An 18,104-nucleotide genomic window follows, 5' to 3' on the forward strand; every position below is an offset into this window, starting at 1 on the left:
TCCACATGGACCGTGATGAGATCATCCTGGACGTAGGTTCGAACCCCTATTACAGCCCTTGTGGATTTGTTCATTTAATACAATTCATGCCCACCGTTTTGTTTTTTATCGTGTGCTTATCGAGCATCTTTTCAATATCCATTGTTACACCCTGGATCGTCCAGCAAGGTTAGCAAGACTTCTAGATGCCACCGTTGCTAGTCTTAAGCTCTACCACAAATACTTCTGGGTGTTTGGACGACCTGGTGAGGTAGACTAAGATTTGTGAACTCAGTTAAAAGATCTGAAATAGACGAGGGCAGAAATAGCCCAAGTTACTATCCTTTTGGAGATTCTATAACTTTACTAAATGTAAACCCATTTGCAGAACTATAGTTTCTCATTATAAAATCTAACCTTGGTCAGGGCGAGACAGCTGGGCGCGTCTCGCCCTGACCCAATGCCTCCGTTCACCTAGCAGTAATTAGGTACTTTGTTAGTCGACCGTTGTGGGTCGTTTCCCCGAGGGATGGTCAGATCTTCCGTATGTTCGAGAGTAATTAATGTCCCACAAAGAGGACAAACAGAACATTAACCGTTGATCTCATGAATGCCAAAATAATCGCGGAATTGAGAACTTTTAGTAATAGTGTTGAAGTAAATGTTTAACTACTTCAGAAATTATCAAAAGGCATCAAACCGGGAAGACTTCATGCACAAGTACTAGATGTCTGAAGTATGGAAAACTTTCTTACTGTAGGTGGAACATGTAAGTACTAAGCTAACGTCCAGCTGGGGTGAATGTGGAGTAGGATTTAGTAAGAACTCTCCGCAGTGTGAATTTTCTCTAAGCTGTTGCAGTTAGCCACTTATTTATACACATGTCTAGTCTTTTGTATCATGTATTTGTTTAAATGCAAGAAATCGTGTAACTATACACAAGTTAAATTAAGCTCAGGGGATAGTTACGAGAGGTATAATAAATTACAACTTGTACATTTGTCTCTTACACTAGTCGTGTAACCACTAACTTACCGAGAGATAAAATTTAAGCTGACTTTATATGGAAGGGATATAATTCATGAGATTAACTCTTCCTTCGATGAACGCATTAAATGAATGTTTCCATTATATAGTAAATAAAAGACCGTCTTAACTTACAACATTTATATACATTAATTATACATGCACACAGCACTGATTAATAACAGCGATTATTACACTTCTAAAACATCTTCCAATTTTAGAACCGAGTTTTGATTAGTCATATTTTAGATGTATACAATTTGTAAAGTAAACCAAATCTACAGCCTTTGTGTCTTTAGGAAGGTTTCCCCTTTATGTTAAGAATATAGCTAAAAATCTTCGTTTTCTTTGAGGGGAGAGCAGACACGAGAATGGTGGTCTGCACCACTATCCCTGACTATCTCAACACAGCAGTCTGCAATGCTCGTCGTCCTGTAAGTGGCCACAGCCCGACAGTTGAGGCTTGCAGTGCATCTGGAATAAACAAAGCGGATCACCTCCGATCAGTAATTACAAACTACTTTCAGAATCCACAAAATATACAAGACCTTGCAAAACTCTTGCCATATTATATGTACAAAACTTAACACGGTCTCTAGCAGCATGCTTGATTTAAGGATCCAGCAAGTACAGGGAGGAAGATGACACCAAGTGGCAAAGCGGAACAAGATGGGCCCAATACTCACCAGACCGTCAAACTGACACTGACAGGTGAGACACGGTGAGACATTTACGAATCTGCCTGTAGGATGAAGTTGGCCCTCGTAGGTACAATCTATATCCTGCTTGTAGTGAAGCTCCTCCCACAGGTTCAGGTCAATCGAGGGCAGATGGTCACAAGCCACAAGAGGATTTCTGCAGAATGTATCAAATATAAAAAAAAAATGTCAAGTCTGGATTAATTGGCAGAAATTCTTGTCTGGTGTAATAAGCAAGCAATTGCCAAAAGTAGGCAAGACATTTGCTGTTAGTACCCTATAATTGTGTCTTTCAGACTTTAAATTAATCATTTCGTTTGGGACCCCTGTGGACGGAGGGGAAGGGAGTCCCTCCATTTATCTCTATATTTATCTCTCCATTTATGCAACTTTCCCGAGCAAGATGTTCACAGCCAGGATTATCTTGAGATTATCTTGAGATGATTTCGGGGCTTTAGTGTCCCCGCGGCCCGGTCCTCGACCAGGCCTCCACCCCCAGGAAGCAGCCCGTGACAGCTGACTAACACCCAGGTACCTATTTACTGCTAGGTAACAGGGGCATTCAGGGTGAAAAACTTTGCCCATTTGTTTCTGCCTCGTGCGGGAATCGAACCCGCGCCACAGAATTACGAGTCCTGCGCGCTATCCACTAGGCTACGAGGCCAGGATATGAGTAACCACAAAAAATATTTCACACTGACGCAACGAGAAATACATCGCCAGGAAGACTAACGTGAAATTATTTGTAAGAGTTCATTACATGTAGAACACGTTGCATGCAGGATTTTTTAACAGCTAGAACGTCCAGTTGGCCCAAGAGTATAGTATTCAAGATATAACTTAATTCATCAGATAATATGAAGATGCTAGAATATATACCGAAGTAAAGCATGTTAGCGTCGAAGACAAGCAAGCAGAACGTTAAAGTTAATCTTCGTGGGAGGAGGTATATTTGTTAAAGCAGTGCAAAGAAGCGAATTATCAGGAAGACCCAATGTCTTCCATAATTGAAATGTCCTCCGAGGTAAACGTTTTTAAATTATACCAATTAAACTGAACCAAACTTTTAAAGATAACACCCATTGGAGGGTTGTGTGTAATTTATATTACAATACCAACTGTCAGGGCTGAAATTTCTTAATTTAGTTTAAATTTATGATTCACAATATCAAATATTCTTGGCTGTAGTATCAAAATGGAGTCAATGTCTGTATAGTAAACTATTACAATAGTAATTTTTTTAAGCCAAAGTCCGATGTGTTTACTGGCTCTTTACCCACACGGCCAATCATACATACTCTCTCTTGGAAGGAATTAGGAAGATGTTCTGCGGGACCAATGCGTCGAGGTCGTCCATATTAACACACAGGAGCCGCGCCAGGGAGGACGAGGAGCGCACAGCATTCAGCTGCTCTAATGTGAACCCTGCGTCAATGTTCTCGTACCTGGTCAAGAAAGGAGAGTTAATATGCTAGACTAAACTATACAAACCGATTAAATCAAGTCTTTTACTCACTAGTTACTAGCGTCCGACACTAGCTGGCTAGCTGGCCGGCTGGCTGGCTGCTAGCCAGTTTCCAGACTAGCCGGCTAACAAGCAAGCCACTTTGCTACATCTCTGAAATGCACGCCAGGGTGGCGAAAAAAATTTCTTACCAGAATCTGTCACCTCGTCGAGTGTTTAGGAACTGGTAGGCGATGATGCAGGAGAAAGTGGGTCCCAACATGCCTCCTGCCACGGGAGTCTCAGCCTGAGGAAAATAATTATACACTTAACTAAATGCGAATTATGATGGCTGTGTAAAGTAGGGGGGGCACAAAAGTTCTGCACATACTTAGTGATTGGTTTGACCGGGTGTCAAACAAGATAGGTAGCGACCACTAATTGAATGATTGACTTGTCTAGTGTGAATACAATTTTAGCAATCTATGTGAAATTGTTTTTCCATCTCTCCGCCCCTCAATCCCAGGTCAATCCGCAAAGATTACAGTGCACTATCTCCAGCAGCCACTACAGACTTCAGCCTCCCCCACTAAACTGGGACCTCAATTTTTATAGCCCCTCAACTTACCTTCACCAGCGACAACCCCACCGCCATCAACACTCACCAGGCCTCCGGGGAAGAGATCAATATCCTCCACATGGGCGTAAGCTTTTCTGAGGACAGAGGCAGCTTGCTGGGTCATTACTTTGAGGAGGTCGTCGAAGGAGGTCGCGAGCCCCCCGCCGCACGCCTCTCTGTACCTGATGTATGGCCCAATCCCGTGGTCTCTACCTGAGCGTCACGCCAAGAAGGGAATTATCAGAAAATTGCGCCAAGCCATTACGACTGTATAGCACTGGGAAGGGGTCAGGCTAAGGATTTGGGATGGGACGGGGTGAAAGGAATGGTGCCCAAACACTTGGACGGTCGGGGATTGAACGCCGACCTACATGAAGCGAGACCGCTGCTCTACCGTCCAGCCCAAGTGGTTGGGCCGTCACGCCAAGAGACTTCGCAGAAAAAATTTTCAGAATTGGAAACTTTCCACGTTTAGATTAATTTTTCGAGTGCTTTACTAAATCTAAGTTCAACTGATCTTCCATAAGCATTTTAGGGACATTATTCCAAGTAGTATAATGTGTTTTCTACAGTTTGATAATATTTTTTATCAAACTACACGACATTACCATATCCTAATGTACACACTTAAATCTATGCAGGACGTTAAGACAAGAATATTAGATATTTCACCGAGAAACAAATTGCAATATTGATACATTTTTTTTTTATCAAAGTGTGCTTTTAACAATTTGTATAGGTGGTGGCAGCAAGTAGAATTTTTTTTAACAATTTCTAGGGTAACAAACTTTTCCCCTTTTCCTACAGGAAAGGGGAAAACACTGCAAAGAGGAGAGACATGGGGCACATTAGCTGAAGGACGTCAGTAGCAGGGGTGAACTGAATGAATATGGACTGAACCCAAGAGCTGAAACTTGCTAAAATATTAATTCTGTAAAATTAATTATGCAGAAAACCACTGTTGCAAGCGTTTTGGGAATCTTGGCAATTTAATCTACACCGTCTTATGTTTAAGGCAATATTAATTCGATTGAATTTTATCAAGTTGAAAACTAACCTATTTAACTCAGATTTTGTAAAAAATATCCCGACCCACCCACTACCCATCTGATTTAAAATCCTTGAAATAGCCGTCACAAGACTACAGTATTTCCGAATGCTACATATCTGAGCAGAGGTCAAGGTTTACTTTGCCATGACAAAATATGCTTACACAATCTAATTTCTATTTGTCACACACACACTTGACTTCACGCGATTTAAACCCAAGAGCGCGAGTTCTTACTTCTGGCGATGTTCCTGGAGAAGAGGTCCTGGGGAGGGATCTGGCGCCCCTGGAAGAGGTGGTCGAGAATGGTGGTGACCAGACGCATGTCCACAGGCCGGAGTCGCGTGCCCAGCAGCCCTCTGAGCACCTTGTCGCACATCCCGGGCTGGCGGCGGCCATGAACAAGTTACATGGGTCAGTGAAACATCGTCCCGCGTTGTAACCGACCATTTATTTTAGAACACTAGTTATATCCTTGAATATTTATATTTGAACATTACATATTGAAAGGAGCAAGATTAATTTGATTTTGACAATGTAAATTGTCGTAAATTGTTCGTCATACTATTGTCTTCTATTCAACAGCATTTACATTTATTGTGTATACATTATGAAAGTTAAGCTTCATTTTTTCTTGTAAAGGTAAACTGAATGATAACTGCTTATCACCAATTCCCAAAATGTATGCGCCCTTTATACAATCCGATTGATGTATTACTAGTTTCTCCTAGAATTTCTTACGACAGTAATGCAAGTTTAACCAACTACCGCTAATATTTAAAGTGCCATTTGGGCCTCTTTGTACAGTAATCTTCAATTTAAGCTCCCTTGATCCGTTTCAAGAATTCGCCAATATAATGATTATTACCTCAGAAAAGGATCTAGTTGTGGTAGGTGTGTTATAAAAGTTTTTGCTATGAACGAAAGCAACATGTGATGGACCAGGTATCTATGTTAAAGATACAAGTAGGCCTCTGATCAATTATTTCTGGCTTCGCAGGTCAAGAAGTTGAGTACCAGAGATGTTCACCAAATAAAAAAAAAAAAAAAAGCATGCCGGCCCACGCCACCCATAATATTTCCTCCCGACTGTACTTCGTCCCTGTTTAACTTACCAGGACTGCCAAGGAGGCGTTGTTGAAGGTCTGGACGAGGGGGACCGAGGCAACAGGGAGGTAGTTGTGGTCTAGCAGGTTCAGGAAGTCCGGGATCATGGTGTGTCCCATCCTGAAAACGCCATTGGCGAACTCGTTCAGTACGCCAGGGTTGACCCGCTGGTCGTAACCCTGGTGGAATAGCAAGGTGGTCAGTATGTGCAGAGTTAATTAGGATACTTTATAGTAAAAACGTCAACCAAGTTCTGAATAAAAGTTTCATACTAATTTCCCCTTTGTACATTTTCCTTTGCCACTTTACAATACTATATAATGGTCCTAGACGGACCGAAACTAAATTATTTTCAGACGTGTTGGGCGTCTTACCCTGTCCTTCTAGAAGCTTTAATCCTTTTCCACAAAAGCCCAGTTAATTACTGTATCGTGTGAAAGGTCTTAAAGGGAGAGTAATTATTATCAAAAGGCACCAAGCTGGGAAAGCCATGTAACTTAAAGGGGAAATTAACGCGAGTTTGCTCCAGAATATTTTATACCTAGTACGTAATTTAAAAAAATGCACCAAGCCGGGTGTCGTCACCTCGCGAGGAAAGGCACCCGGCAAGGCGAGCTGCTACGCATACCTAGGAGATCCCTTTAAAATTCGGAACTGTTCTGCAGTTTGCCGGCTCTCCCTTAACGAGTTTGCATAAAGTAAACTCATCACGTTGCACGCAATACTTGCGTGCATCGTGATGCACGTCTACTTTATGCCCCCATTTAGCAGCATTGTTTCCCCAGTTATGAATTAAGTTCCCCTGCCTTGCCCCATGAGCCTCGCTCCAAATAAAAGTTTCCCTGGTTAGGAGAGCCTAACTGGGCACCCGATGTGCCCAATTAGCCTTATTAACTAGTAGCCGTTTACCTGGTAATAGCCAGATTTCTCAGGAATGAGGCGGTACTCTGCCATCTTGTTCTTGCCCAGGAGTAGCGGCAGGAACTCTGAGTACACAATGTGCTGGAACTTGGCGACGTTCAGCCGACGAGCTTCCTGCACAAATGTATACCATCATTAGGACTCCTGTGACACTTCGTATGAACACAAGACAAATGGGTTTACCAGCAGTATTTTTATTTTTTAATTTTACGTGCTCTATTAGTTCAATGTTCATAGAAAATGGGAAGGTAATTCAAGACCTTTTATATTTAAACCAAAGATTAATCAAGTTGTCAACTAAACTTGCCAATTAAAGTGTACCAGTTGTGTAAAACTGGTGTAGCTCGAGACACAAAGGTTAGGTAAAGCTGGGAGTCAAATTAGTGTCAAGCGTCTCTTCTGAACGGGTTACTGAACGGGTTATTAAAATTACACTTATTTCCGTACCTATAACACGCAACACTCACTACAGAGACTCGATCCACACATTCCCCTTTAATGGAAGTCTCCGTTCTCTTGCTCGTGTGTCAAGTTAATATTAGCACTTCACTATTTAGTATCAATATACTAGTATTATGATGCAGAATTGTGCAATATACTGATTAGATCGGTAAGCATCATTCCAGGCACAAACTATCTTTACTACAGAATTCCACATTTTTCCCACTAAATGTGACAAAAGTTCTTTTGTAATTTTACTAGGTTTAACTTGAGCTTTAAAAGTAATATTTATAGTCAACCATCCTTACTAGTGTATTTAAAAGGCTATAAATTAGCCCCGGGAAGCCTTACTGGAAGAACCCAGGACACAGAATTATGACTCATACTAAATACATGCTGGGGTTGAGAGAAGACCCCATTGTACCTAGAACGTTTAAGATGTGCCTGAAAACAGTGGATAACTACCATCTTTGGTGATCCAGGTCAGACTAGCCTACAAGGCAAGTTGAAGTTCTAATGCAAGATCCGTCACGCCATCTGAATTATATACAAGACTAACTTATTTTATCCGAGGCTTTCATGTTTGACTAGACTATCCCTCAGCTAGTCAATGAAGTTTAAAAATAATAACTGACCTGTTGGATTTAAATATCAGAAGATGCCATACAAAGTGGATGGGGGAGTAAAACTGACCTGGTAGAGCCTCTCGTCATTCCAGTGGGGGTTGAGTTTGGCAAAGAGGCTGGCCAGATGGTTGTGTTCCCTGAACAGAAGCTGATGCATCACCAGCAGTCCCAGATGTTCATTGCTCCTGTCCCACAAGGTAAAGTATTAGTTGTTAAAGTATCTGTAGTAAGCATCCTTATAGTACAGACATCACAAGTTAAATTTTATATTTTAGGCCATCTAGAATCCCAAGTGACTGACGCTAATGGCATGATTAAAAGACTAAAAATTGGCTGCCATGATAAAGCTGTGTAGCCTGGTGGTCTTAGTGTTGGTAGCATTAACCACAACGTACCCTCTTAATAACAGCATGTAATGTAACTCCACATTACTTTAGTAGTAATGTCAGAACCACGAAGTTCGCGGAACTACAACTTGCTACCAAACTACCACCAGACAACAGCTGCATTATGGTATACAATATTAGTCTGCCCTTTAATGTTGAATTAATGCTCCTGGTGTTGAATTTGGCCCATTAGGTTAACATTGGCTAAAGTCATTAACTACACCTAACCACTAGTTATCCACTGGTCACTTTATACTTGAGTTCTGAGCAGATACGTTGGGACTAAAGCTGGTGAACTATGCCTGGCCAGAATGGAGCCAGAAGAAACTAGTGGAAGTCCGAAGCTATTATTGTTGGTCTCTAGTACTAAAGTTTCTAACATTGTATGAAGGCAAGACTTATGGCTCGCTGGGTAAAGGAAAGTAAATCCTTGTGACCAGCCCGAGTGTGAAGAGTTCACAAGGTGGAAGATAACCAGAATGGCGGTATGACTGACTTTACACTAAAGGAATTCTTTAAAAGTCAGCACTTGTGTGGCTCTCGAGATGGGAAGTCACTCAAGTCCCTCGAGACTGGCCAACCTAGAACCTCCAGCAGTTTAAATATAGTGGACATTAGATGTTACATTATGAACGAGGCGTCAGATGACTAACAGTGGGCGCCTCTACCAGTGGATAACGTCGTGCAATCTTAAGTAGGAGACCTAGAATATTAGTGACTAACAAGGCTGGCTTACGTGCCAGACCCAACAGGAACAAACCGTCTCGAGGGGGGGGGGGGGGGAGGAAGATACAATAAATTCATCATTCCCTAACAAAGCAAAACTTCTGGTGCAGGATAATGAATATCATTGCAATACCGATTACCTTTAACCACCCGTAGATACACCTTAATTGACATCTTGTAACGAGCATACATTTAACTTTAGTCCAGACCACGTCCATAAATTAATTAAAAGCCCGTCAGTTTAAACAATATTCAAACCACCCTTCTCCCTCCTTTCCCTGCCGCCACCCCCCCCCCCCCCCATCATGGGCTACTCACTAAATCACCCCCACACACACTCAACGTACCTGTCGTCGCCAGCAAGAAAACATTTCTTATAATCGGTGCGACAATCCTCGAAGTGCTTTGCATCCACTGCGGGCATCACTCCGCCGGTCCCCTTGCCTCTTCCCGCCTTCAGCTCGATCAAGAGTCCTCCGGAGTACAGCCTTAGGTCCCGCTCCCGGCACTCGTCGCTCCCATACACCTTCAGGTATCAGATTGATTGATGAAGATTGATGAAGATTAAGCCACCCAAAAGGTGGCACGGGCATGAATAGCCCGTAAGTGGTGGCCCTTTTGAGCCATTACCAGTATCAAGAGATGATACTGTAGATCTGTAGAGGTGCGACTGCACCCCGCGTGACGGGAGACGTCTCCCGGACCAAATGGTGTTCAGGTATCATTAGGGCGTCTCAATTTAAATGATGGCTTTCATTTTATGTTAATATACTCAAATCCCGGTTTATTTGAAGTAACTGGCGTCAAATCTACATGCTAGTATAAAATTAATAAAGACATTCGTTATTTATAATTGAGAAAGGTAAATTTAGTTGTATAGATTTATATTTCTACACTATGTAGCTGGACTGGAGTGGGGAAATGAGCAACGTAAAGTTTTCCTAGAAGTCTAAAAATTCTAAACTTTTGCACCACTAGACAGCTTTAATTGGCAGCACCCGTGGCAATCCTTAACCCCCCCCCCCCCCCCTGTAGGTCAAATGTTAATCCTAGGTAATCAGTTTATATAACAAGTTATCTGCCTCCAACTTTAATCACCGCAAGTTATTAACACTAATGCAGCAAGTTAATTTCTGTATTTATTCACATTTTAGCGACTTAAAAAAATTGTGCGCTGCTAATTTTAATACTATTAGTTTCAAAATTGGCATCAACTAATTTGGTTAAATTAGAAAAACCTGAAGTTTTATTACATTCTAGAGAAAAATATATTAAATCTGGATACAGATTAAAATTCTAAATAACGCAAAATGATTTAAATGACATTTGTGATTTTACAAAACTGTAAACATTTCACACAAAACTGTCAGAGAAACTTAAAGTGAATGGTTAGTTTAACAGCCATTCCAAACTACCTACAAGCAAGCCGAGCCATTTAAGCCACCAGTTCAACACTGGCAGCAATCAACTCGCTAATATATAGAACAAGTAAATAACCGATAATTCCATGTAGGTTCTCATGCCCTTTCATTATAGTTTTTAAGAACTGCATAAATCTTTAGTTCACCCTCCCATTTAACAGTGGAGATAGAAAACGTGCGGAGAGATTTATTTTAATGTAAATATATTTGACTACTTGGCGTAGGGTACAGTGTTCTCACCGTGGAGAGGTCGAGGAAGGCTGTGAGGGTGTTTATCTGGTCGAGGGAGGGTCGACCTTGGCTATCCCGGCTCCCCACGGCCCCACTCCTTCACGCAACATCATGCAAGAAACATTTAGTAAACTTTAATGTAAACTACTAAATATTTAAATCATTTTGTCAGCATTTTAACCAGATAATTACAAAACTACTAACACTTATGAAATTAACCAAACTAGTAATTTGGAGTTTTACAAAACACTAAACATTTCTGGTACTTTAAATAAAACCATAATGTATACCTGTTTACTGTAAGTAGGAAATAACTCCCTTAATGGTTTAAGTATCTTATACCTTGACACCTTTGACTAGCATAAGACTTTTGTAAATGCCATCTTAACCCTGTGGTTTTCCCCCCAAAAACAGTGCTACTTTCTGCACGAAGTTTTCCCATTGGCGCTATGCTTTACCGCTCAACATTTTTACTTGGGATTTCAATAACTAGACGACTCATTCTATTCATGTTCGCCTGATAACTTAACCTTATCACCTATTTTTTTTTAAATTCTAAATAGTTTTACGTGATCTTTAACCATCTTAACCTTTGCATAGAAAAATTAAATAGGTTTGCATTTTAATATCGTGCATTAATTTTAAGTTTTCATCTAACAGTTTTAGTGATGCTATTTATGGGCTTAAAAGTTGTACAACGTCGCTTTTTACTGTGCAAGTTAGATACAAATGTTTCATATCTACGAACGTCAGTAAGAGTGCACAGTTTTCACCCATCCTCGAGGCGGCAATCCAAATTATAAAGCTTAGCAAAATTAGAAGCTGTTCATAACTAGACACTGCGTTTTAGCAACATTTGTTTATTTGTAATGTCCTGACTGACCAAACTATCATTCGAGATTTCTTTTTTCTTGGGACATTAGATTCACTTCATCTAGAACACCTGAAATTCCAAGGTTACCCTCGCCACAGAGGTAAACCTAACCCTCCCTTCACCCGTTCCCTGCTGATCGTCCTAACCGTCTGGGCTCACCTGAAGAAGGGAAGGCACCTGCGCTGGCCGGTGCTAGGGTTGCGTGCCTGCATGTGGGGGTCGTCGTCAGGGATGTTAATGGGGGCGCACACCGGGTCCTTCCAAGAGCTACAGTCGCCACACTTCCTCGGCGAACCTTCAGGACCTGAGGACCATCATGAATGTCAAATTAGGGGGCCAGCGTTCAGGCTACGATAAAAGCACTGCAAATAAAGAACCACACAATTACGGACGATGTGCAAGTACTCGCAACCTTTGGTAACTATCAAGCAGGTTGCGATACATTGGCTCATTTGTCTTGACCGGCCTGGCCTGTTAAGATCTATTGTGTAGCCCTCTTCTAAGCTAACAGTTTATCACTAGGTCTTATGCATCATTAGCTTTAACATTAGAGAAGCTCTAACAGCGAGGTAAATGTGCATCATGGCTTTAGTGTAGATATTTAATGTGTATATTGCTTAGCTAATAGGTTTTATCACAATCCAGTTCATACCATTTTACTGAAGTTTGTCAATCTATACTGTAAATATCAATTTAAAGTAATTGTTACGGAATCAGGATTTTTAATGAGCTACAATATATCTAATGACGCAAGCCACCGTTTAAGTGTTTAGGTTAAGAGTAACAAGTCAGGCCTGTGTGTTTTTTGTTTAGGGTTACAAAAGTATCCATACGCAGATTTTCTTGTAAAGTGTTTTCTTAAATAAAATTCTAACTTTTTTCTCCCTTTGTCTAATTTTGTCTAATTTTATCATGTTGGAACTAGACTACTAGGAAGAGCACTAATTTAAGCTAACCTACTCCCATTCTATTACTTTTTGAATACAAACTTAAATAACCTTAAACAAGTGTCCTGCTCTGGGCCAGACGCTGGCACCAGCGAGTAACAAGTCAACTTTACACATGAAAATACCGCCATCGGTATACAATAATATAGATATAAAAATGCGTTCGAGGTTAGAGGCCAGACAGAGCGACCATTTAAATTTTGTTTTACCCAGAAATTTCCGTTTGGCGTGTGCCCAACGTGGCCGGGTCTGGATTGACATCAAAAGTGCCGCGTAACTCTGCCAAACTCCCACTAAAATAAATTCAATGACATTTTTCTCCACCAAATCTTACAGCATTGCACGCTAATCGCCCCATTTGTTTCTGCCAGATATCCTACCATCTTAATCGACCGTTATAACCCAGAGATTAAAAGCTTATAGCGCTCAGAATAGCAAAGAAAACCTTTACTTTATCGAGGAAATAAAGGGTCATTAATATTCTAGTGGTAGTTACAAATAGCCTTGCTGGTGTCATGAAACTACCAAAGCCAAGTTCCCACATCTTGCATCACAAAATTCACACTTACTCTTGACGAGAGCGCTGACGCTCATGTCATGGTCGATGATCTGGCCGAGCTGCATCAGGAGGAGGTTGTAATTAGTGAAGGAGGCCAAGGGCCCCTCCCGGACCACCAGGCTCACCACCCGGGGGTTGGGCAGGAGACCTCCAGCTGCTGACCGAGTCCTCATCAACGCCTCGTCTGTAACAGATTTAATAGAACAGGGCGTTTGTCATGCTACAAGTTCCCTACTGAATGGGGCGGCAATGTTGGCCTAAGGAAACTCAACAGCATCATGGCAATACTCCCAAACTTCACTACGATCACAGTACATGTCAAGCCGAGGCTACCCCGTACTGCAAGACCGAAGTGTGACGAGACAAACGTGTAAAGTAATTTTCCTATGAAGCCATTAATGAAAACGGTCTATAATATACCTACAAACAAGAGTGATCCTGGAGTTCCCATGATGAGAAAAGGATTTTTCAACACCCAACACCTGTAAAGGCCTATTCAAAACTATCTCCACTATAGTTTGTCCATAGCGACAAGGAACCCGATAGACTGAACTCAACGTAGTAGAATACTTCAATGTTACGGTAAACAGTAACATTGATGGATCCGAGTACCTAAGTTTTAGTTTTAACACTGGCTTAATAACCTTAGCATCTTTAGTGAAAATGAACCTTCGAAGTAAATATCTAATACAATCAAAGCCTTAGCATTTTCGATATTAGTGCGGCAACTTCAAAGCTTTTAGTAAACTGTATAAAAACCCTGTAGTAAATTCTTCAAAAACTTTTGTCTAAAGCTTTAGGAGGGTCCTTTAGAAAAGCTTAAACGTCGCAGTAACCTGCTCTTAACTTGTGACGTGTTCCTTACTAAGAAACAGCCGTTTGCAAGTTTGATTTTTGTTTTTAATTTTTATCAACCCTGAAACTGGAGATGGTTGGAGGTCTGCCAATCAGTAACTAGGCCTTTGACGTCATAAGCCAATGGCCTAGTGAACTATATGTCATGAGCTACAGTGCGCCCCGAGTGCCCGTCAGTTCAAAAAAGCCTAGAGAATGTGGACGTCGATTGGTGGGCCTGTTCCCTTTAAAAAAGCCTAGGATTTGTAGTGATTTAGCCATGCATGACAAGGAACATACGTTTACAACCATGAGTTAATACATCCATACTCGCCCATATGAAACTCCGTAAATTACACAATCGCCACATGGGAGTTACGGGTAGCCAGAAAATTAAGAGTCAAACATTTGTTTCAGACCCAATGCTGCTGGCATAACGGTAGCGTTGTGAGCGGCACTCACTCACCGTAGACAGGAGGCAGGATGCGTGGCATGGGCTGGCCCGGGGTGCCCAGGTGAGGGTTCAGCAGGTTGTTACAGCGACCATCGATGGTACGGTACTTTGGCGGAGATTTGCAATCCACAGGCGGCACCTCGCTTTCCTGGGGCCTGAACGAGGAGGGAAGGGTAGAACTTGTCATAAAATTAATGACATTTACCATTTTGTGCCGACTAGGAAATTTTTACATTAACCTATGCTATAAAGCTTTTAATTAAGCATGTGATTTTGGGATTTTTTATTTAGGGAATCCCTAAACCAATTATCACTTGTTTAAGTCTTAATACAGTACTTACACTTTAAAAACTATTCAGTTCAGAAAAGCAGCCATTTGCAAGATAATTTTTTACTACGTTTAATAAAAATTCCCCTCGCCATACATCACATCAAGTAGGAAGACGGGGACGGGGAAATATTACCAAAGACTCCGTTATAGCAACTAACACCGACTAGTTTAGACACCGTCCCGCCCAGCACCATCAGTATGACCATACTGAGGACGTAGGGAACACTCGCCTGCAGGTGGGAGGACTGGGTGCTAGGTCATCGGTGCGTGTGGCTGGTGCTTGGCTGGGTGGTCGCCCCTGGGGGTCGACCCAGTAGGGGGAAATGTTAGCATCGTCATCTAGGGGTTAAGAAAATTATGTCAACCACTTGTACACCTCGGTCAACATTTTTTGTATGTATATATATATCAGTATTGAATTTGGAGACAGCCCATCATAAGGTAAACAAAACCCATGTATAATCAGTTTCAACGACACTGACAAAGTCCTAAGGAAAAGTTGAGAGCAGTCGTACTTGCCTTGTACAGGTCGTGGGCCTCGGCCTGGTGGCGAAGGTCGTGTGTCCGCCAGTACAAGATTCTGAACAGGACGCACCTTTATATCCGGCTTCAGTGTGCCAACATCCCCTACCACGTAGTTGATGTCGTTCTGATCTATGAAGTTCAACACGGTGGTAGGAATTGATAAAGTGTTTTTTATAACTTGGGTGGCCGAGGGGCTCAGGAAGAGGCTCTGTACAGTGTGTGTGTTGACTAACGTTCTGGCAGCGGCGACATAGTTTGGGACCGCTTGAGGGATGACATTCTCCAGACCCTGGCCAGGCCCACACCAGCACAACGTCTGTCGTACAAGATATACGAATATGATAAAAAAGCTATCTTAAAAAAATGTAATTTAGAGAACTAAATATACAAGTTTCCTCGGTACGTATTACGCTAACCTTAATCCTGATTCCTATGACGAAATTTTCCCTATAGGTATACAGAGCCTAACACCATACTTTTCACACCCAACCCCATGTCTAGCACAAATTTAGATATAATTTTGTGCAGATTATGATCTTAAACTTTTCACCAATAAGATAAATTGGCCGGGGCGACCACGATTTTTTTTTTTTTTTATTTGTACTCCCAAGGTCTTCGGCCTACTAACTAGTGTAGTAACTTGCCCTTAGCTGTAGTTTACTTTACAGGCAATATTCTTTCCTGAAAAAAATATGCAAATTCCACGTATTCTTTAGTTACTACATTGGCCAACTGATAGTTACGACTAACTAAACTTTAAATGAAACCAAGGGCGAAAAAAAAAATCCGACGTACATAACCCGTTAAAAACTTTACCATTAAGGCTAATGTTTATGTTATATATGCATTTATAACTGGCTCAATCTTAATAAGGACTTCTCCACATTCCGGGTTAACGAATGTTGACAAAGGAAGCTCACCGACTCCCTATAGACAAAGCCTGTATATAGAGCCTTTTGTCGATTCACTTGCGATATAAAAAGTGATTGTATATTGTGTACATGTATGCATATACATGTGTATGTACGTAACATTAACAATTCTGTAACTTAGCTTCACAAAACTTGCTTAGCTAATCTATGGAATTCAGTTCCTGAACCGATTATATGCCTAGCCCTTTCCACCACCGCCGACGGAGTAGGTATGGGGCGCATAAGATAAGAAATTTAAATAGTCTTAGCTATCTTACCTAAAGTAGCCAGTGACACGCATCAACCATGAAAAGTTCCTCTTACCCTCTTCTACCTGGCCTAGGCACCAGGTAGGCAAACTATTTCCAAGACCTTGGCTCTAAAAGGAATAGAAAGTTTTAAAAGATACCGGAATGAGACTAACCTAAACCCAAATTATATGCAATAAGGTTACCAAGGCAATTCTCATGGTATTAACTTTACCTTTCATCTTGCCGTGAGGTACAGCTCTTCTGGCTTGGGTTATAGCGTCTACCAAATGGATTGTTTTAGTGTAACATTGAACTAAATTACATTTCATAACACTTGCTAGTTCTAAATACGGAACAAAGTAATCAAATTAAGAAATCAAAGCCTGAATAAACTTTTCAAAAATTTTGAAAAACATTGTCGGTAACGGTAATTTAGGTAAACTAGCCGAAGTACCGTTAGTTTAGCGAATACGATGCCAAAATCCATTAAGTTCAAGAATCCTATTTTATAAACCCACAAGCTTATGTAGGCGTTATTTATGAAAGTATTAACTGTGCTGGCGATGCACTGTTAAAACATATCTCCAACATTTAAGATAATTAACCACAAGTGTGGTTTTTGCCTATTCTAACCACAAGAATTAGAACACCAGAACTTGCAACTTTCCTCCACCTCCACATTCCACTGCAAAATCTTAAACTACAGAAATGCTGATGACAAAACTGGTGGCATTCAAGAAATAACATTCTACTTGAGCAAGATATACGAATTATTCTTAAAACCCGTAATATCTACCATAAACAGGAGCCCCAACATGGCGCTACGTGTTACGGCTGCAGGCGAGCCCGTCCCACACTGTCACCGCCTCGATGGCGCAAAGAAACGCACAGCACGGTTGTCCAGGTGGCGTGCGAATAGCTTCTTGCATTCGAACAGCCCGTCCTCACACTAGGCTGTTTAAAGCACCGCCTATTCTCCCCCAGAAACATTCATCAATTTTAACATACTGTGTATTAAACGTTGGTTTATTCTCATATATAAATTAATATTATTATACATAAAAATTCTATGTATAGGTAGGCATTGGTTAGGTTAAGTGTTTAGGTTCTGTTGGCGATTATTTGTATTTGAAGCACGTGGGTGAAGCATTTATAGAATTGTGATTCGAACAAAATTCGTCAGTGAAGCACTTGTTCCGGATATGTTCGAACGTCAGCAGTTGTGAGTCGTGTGTAAACCGCTTTTCATTCATAAACAGGGGGTTTGGCGGCTGCATGGAATCACTTTTGTATCTTTGTTTGGAGGACGGGCTGGAATTAAATTATGGTCGAACAGAGTCTTCGAGTGCGGCTTTGTAGCTCTAAGCAAAGACTTGAGGACTCGAGAAGGAAGACATGAAAGCTAACCAATAACTATTCTCTCTATCTATCTATTTATCTCACACACACACGTGGAAGACAGAAGAGTAAGGGGAGACATGATCACAACCTACAAAATCCTTAGGGAAATCGACCGGGTAGACAAGGATAAACTATTCAACACTGGTGGTACGCGAACAAAGGGACACAGGTGGAAACTGAGTACCCACATGAGCCACAGGGACGTTAGACAGAACTTTTTCAGTGTCAGAGTAATTAACGGATGAAATGCATTAGGCAGTGATGTGGTGGAGGCTGACTCCATACACAGTTTCAAATGTAGATATGACAGAGCCCAGTAGGCTCAGGAATCTGTACACCAGTTG

At 41.4% G+C, this 18,104-nt stretch overlaps 1 protein-coding gene across 1 annotated transcript; it reads right to left on the reverse strand.

Annotated features, from left to right (window-relative positions):
- Positions 1 to 1,131: 1,131 nt before the first annotated feature.
- Positions 1,132 to 17,313, reverse strand: LOC123754391 (salivary peroxidase/catechol oxidase). Its single transcript, XM_045736757.2, has 17 exons — positions 17,156 to 17,313; positions 15,192 to 15,513; positions 14,903 to 15,011; positions 14,354 to 14,496; positions 13,064 to 13,237; positions 11,707 to 11,851; positions 10,683 to 10,770; positions 9,369 to 9,547; positions 7,977 to 8,094; positions 6,831 to 6,956; positions 5,930 to 6,100; positions 5,052 to 5,199; positions 3,813 to 3,979; positions 3,360 to 3,454; positions 3,002 to 3,148; positions 1,692 to 1,860; positions 1,132 to 1,479 (listed from the first exon to the last, which is right to left on the reverse strand). The coding sequence occupies exons 1-17, from the start codon at positions 17,174 to 17,176 to the stop codon at positions 1,408 to 1,410; spliced, it is 2,394 nt and encodes a 797-aa protein (XP_045592713.2). The 5' UTR covers positions 17,177 to 17,313; the 3' UTR covers positions 1,132 to 1,407.
- Between the last annotated feature and the right edge of the window lie 791 nt (positions 17,314 to 18,104).

Source organism: Procambarus clarkii, chromosome 18 (assembly GCF_040958095.1).
Source record: "Procambarus clarkii isolate CNS0578487 chromosome 18, FALCON_Pclarkii_2.0, whole genome shotgun sequence".
In the NCBI taxonomy this organism is placed as follows: domain Eukaryota; kingdom Metazoa; phylum Arthropoda; class Malacostraca; order Decapoda; family Cambaridae; genus Procambarus; species Procambarus clarkii.

Coding starts and splice junctions, on each gene's coding strand:
- LOC123754391 (XM_045736757.2), bottom strand. CDS start 17,176: ATGTTGGGGCTCCTGTTTATG. Junction 14,497..14,902: donor CCCAGTCCTCCCACCTGCAG/GCGAGTGTTCCC, acceptor CTCCTCGTTCAG/GCCCCAGGAAAGCGAGGTGC. Junction 1,861..3,001: donor CTAATTCCTTCCAAGAGAGA/GTATGTATGATT, acceptor TACATTCTGCAG/AAATCCTCTTGTGGCTTGTG.